Raw genomic sequence first — 2,552 nt, 5'->3', positions numbered from 1 at the left:
AGGCATTGGGAAGAATTATTGGGCGGGCCCACAACGCGGATACAGTCCACTGGTATCAACGACTAGCGGGCGCATGGCAGCGTCTCCCGTCAAAAAAAAGAAAGAAAAAGCAAGCATCAGAGTCTCGTCGTCCCCACGTGTAACTATCCCGAGTCTTTTACTCTTCCCGTCGGTCAGTCAGTCCACTGGTATGCCGTGTGGAAAACGCATGCCGCGCTCCAGAATTCCACAGAGTCGGCGTCGCTCGGTCGCTGTTGTCGACGTTTCGCTGCCGGTCGGCCCGGTCCTGCCACCGCCACCACATACAAGTGGGCGTCGTGCAGACCAAACAACTCGCTCCACTCGAATTCCAACCATGGCAGGGCACGCCCAAGCTTCAACAACACCTCTGCTGTGCCTCCCCCTCTGCCTCCTAGTACTGCTATCCTCTGCCCAACGGGCAACGGGCATGTACCTCGACGCCGGCGGAAACCACGAGACCTTCTCCGGCGGCACCGTGCCTGAGAGCTTCAGCGTACGGAGCCGCAACTCCTCCAACAGCTCCGGCGCCGGCGCGGCCTTCTGCAGGCTCCTCTCCCTCCAGATCCTCGACCTGTCCAACAACCAGCTCACGGGCGAGCTCCCCGACTGCTGGTGGAATCTGCAGGCGCTGCAGTTCATGGACCTCTCCAACAACTCCTTCTCGGGTCAAATCCCCGCTGCCGAGGCAAGTCACAACTGCTCCCTCGAGTCGCTCCATCTCGCCGGCAATGACTTCACCGGCACCTTCCCGCGGGTCTTGGATCATTGCGATTCGCTGACCACCCTCGACATCGGGAATAATAAGTTCTTCGGCGCCATCCCTCCATGGATAGGAACCCGTGTTCCATCGTTGAGAATCCTTAGCCTTAGATCAAACAATTTCACAGGAGAAATCCCTTCGAAGTTGTCGCGGCTTTCTAAACTCCAGCTGCTCGACCTTGCCAACAACAGACTGACAGGACCAATCCCTGTAGCATTCGGCAACATGGCCTCCATGAGGCATCCAGAAATTGTGTCGAGTCAGGCATCAGCGCTGGATGGGTCGAATTATCAGGATAGAATCGATATAATCTGGAAGGGCCAGGAGCTCATCTTCCAAAGAACGATCCGGTTATTAACCGGCATCGATCTGTCAGGCAATATGTTGTCTCGGTGCATCCCTGAAGAGTTAACTAGGCTGGAAGGCCTCCGATTTCTAAACCTGTCAAGAAACCATCTGTCATGCGGCATCCCTAAAGATATTGGTAGTTTGAGGAATCTCGAGTCTCTTGATCTATCATGTAATGAGCTTTATGGAAACATTCCACAGAGCATCTCGATCTTGTCCGGGCTCAGCACATTCAACATCTCGAACAATCATTTGTCAGGCAAGATACCTACTGGGAGCCAGATGCAGACGTTGACCGACCCTTCGATTTACCGGAACAATTCCGGCCTTTGCGGATTTCCTCTAGAGGATTGTCCAAATACTTCGCCTGCTTCGGATGAGAAAACCGGTGAAGGGGAGGACCAGTGGCTGTACTACTGTGTGACTGCTGGGGTTGTTTTTGGGTTTTGGCTATGGTTTGGACTGCTCTTTTCAGTTGAGACCTGGAGATGTGCTCTTCTCTTCTCTGTCGATGGCATGCAATCCAAGATTATGCAGAAGGTGTCGCATATTGACCAGTTTATTTCAAAAAGTAGTAATGATCAATATATGTAATTGTTTCTTGCTTTGCTGTAAAACACAAGAATGTATGTATGCTATGTTAGGCCTTGTACCATGGGAAATGCTTAGGAAGATGCTTAGTAAAATAAGCCGAGTTCTTCTTAAGCACCGGTGCTTATTTCTATAGGACAGACGCTTAATTAAGCGTCTACCCTCTACAAATAAGCACCGATACTTAGAGAAAAACTGGTTTATTTCTCTAAGCACCTATCCCAAGCACCTTGCATTGTACAGGGCCTTATGAACTTTGTTTTGTAATAGGCAACTTTTCGTCCCATTTTCTCATGTAGTGGGGAGGGGAAATAATATCATGCATATTTGGGCTTCACTTGGCGTCCTTTTACTTTAAATGTCATAGTTTCTTTGTTCTACAAGTTTGCTAATTTTGTTCCACTAGTACCTTTGCAAAGTTCTTTTTTCACATAAACAACAGCCGCTCTACCATTTGCATGCAACAGCTCAAGGTGAACTAAATTACCATGTACTACTTGTTTTCGTTTATTGGACAAGTAAAACGTCGATCTAGGAGAGGGCGCTCTAGCAGGAGCTTTTTGTTGATCATGTCATTGAAAAGGTTAGCATCTATCTGGTGGAGGTCATTTTCTCCACAAGCGAAACGAATTAGGTTGAAATCACCTAGAATGAGCCAAGATCGTAGGGAGGAGCAATTCATTTTCTTAGACAAGATAATGTTTTTTCTTTTATTAGTTAGAACACAATATTTACTTATAGCTTGGCTTGAAAGGAAGAAGAACAATAAAAGAAAGGAAAATTACAACAGTTTAGCTAGCCATGTGTTGAAAGCAATCTCGACTGTGAGCAA

At 48.2% G+C, this 2,552-nt stretch overlaps 1 protein-coding gene across 1 annotated transcript; it reads left to right on the top strand.

Moving 5' to 3' along the window:
- The first annotated feature begins 265 nt into the window (after positions 1-265).
- Positions 266-2,057, top strand: LOC123180999 (receptor-like protein EIX2). The gene has a single exon (XM_044593206.1). It carries the CDS (start codon positions 356-358, stop codon positions 1,721-1,723), a length of 1,368 nt encoding a protein of 455 aa, XP_044449141.1. The 5' UTR covers positions 266-355; the 3' UTR covers positions 1,724-2,057.
- Positions 2,058-2,552: the final 495 nt, after the last annotated feature.

This window comes from Triticum aestivum, chromosome 1D, assembly GCF_018294505.1.
Source record: "Triticum aestivum cultivar Chinese Spring chromosome 1D, IWGSC CS RefSeq v2.1, whole genome shotgun sequence".
NCBI classification, from domain to species: Eukaryota; Viridiplantae; Streptophyta; class Magnoliopsida; order Poales; family Poaceae; genus Triticum; species Triticum aestivum.
This window is presented reverse-complemented; position numbering and strand designations above follow the sequence as displayed.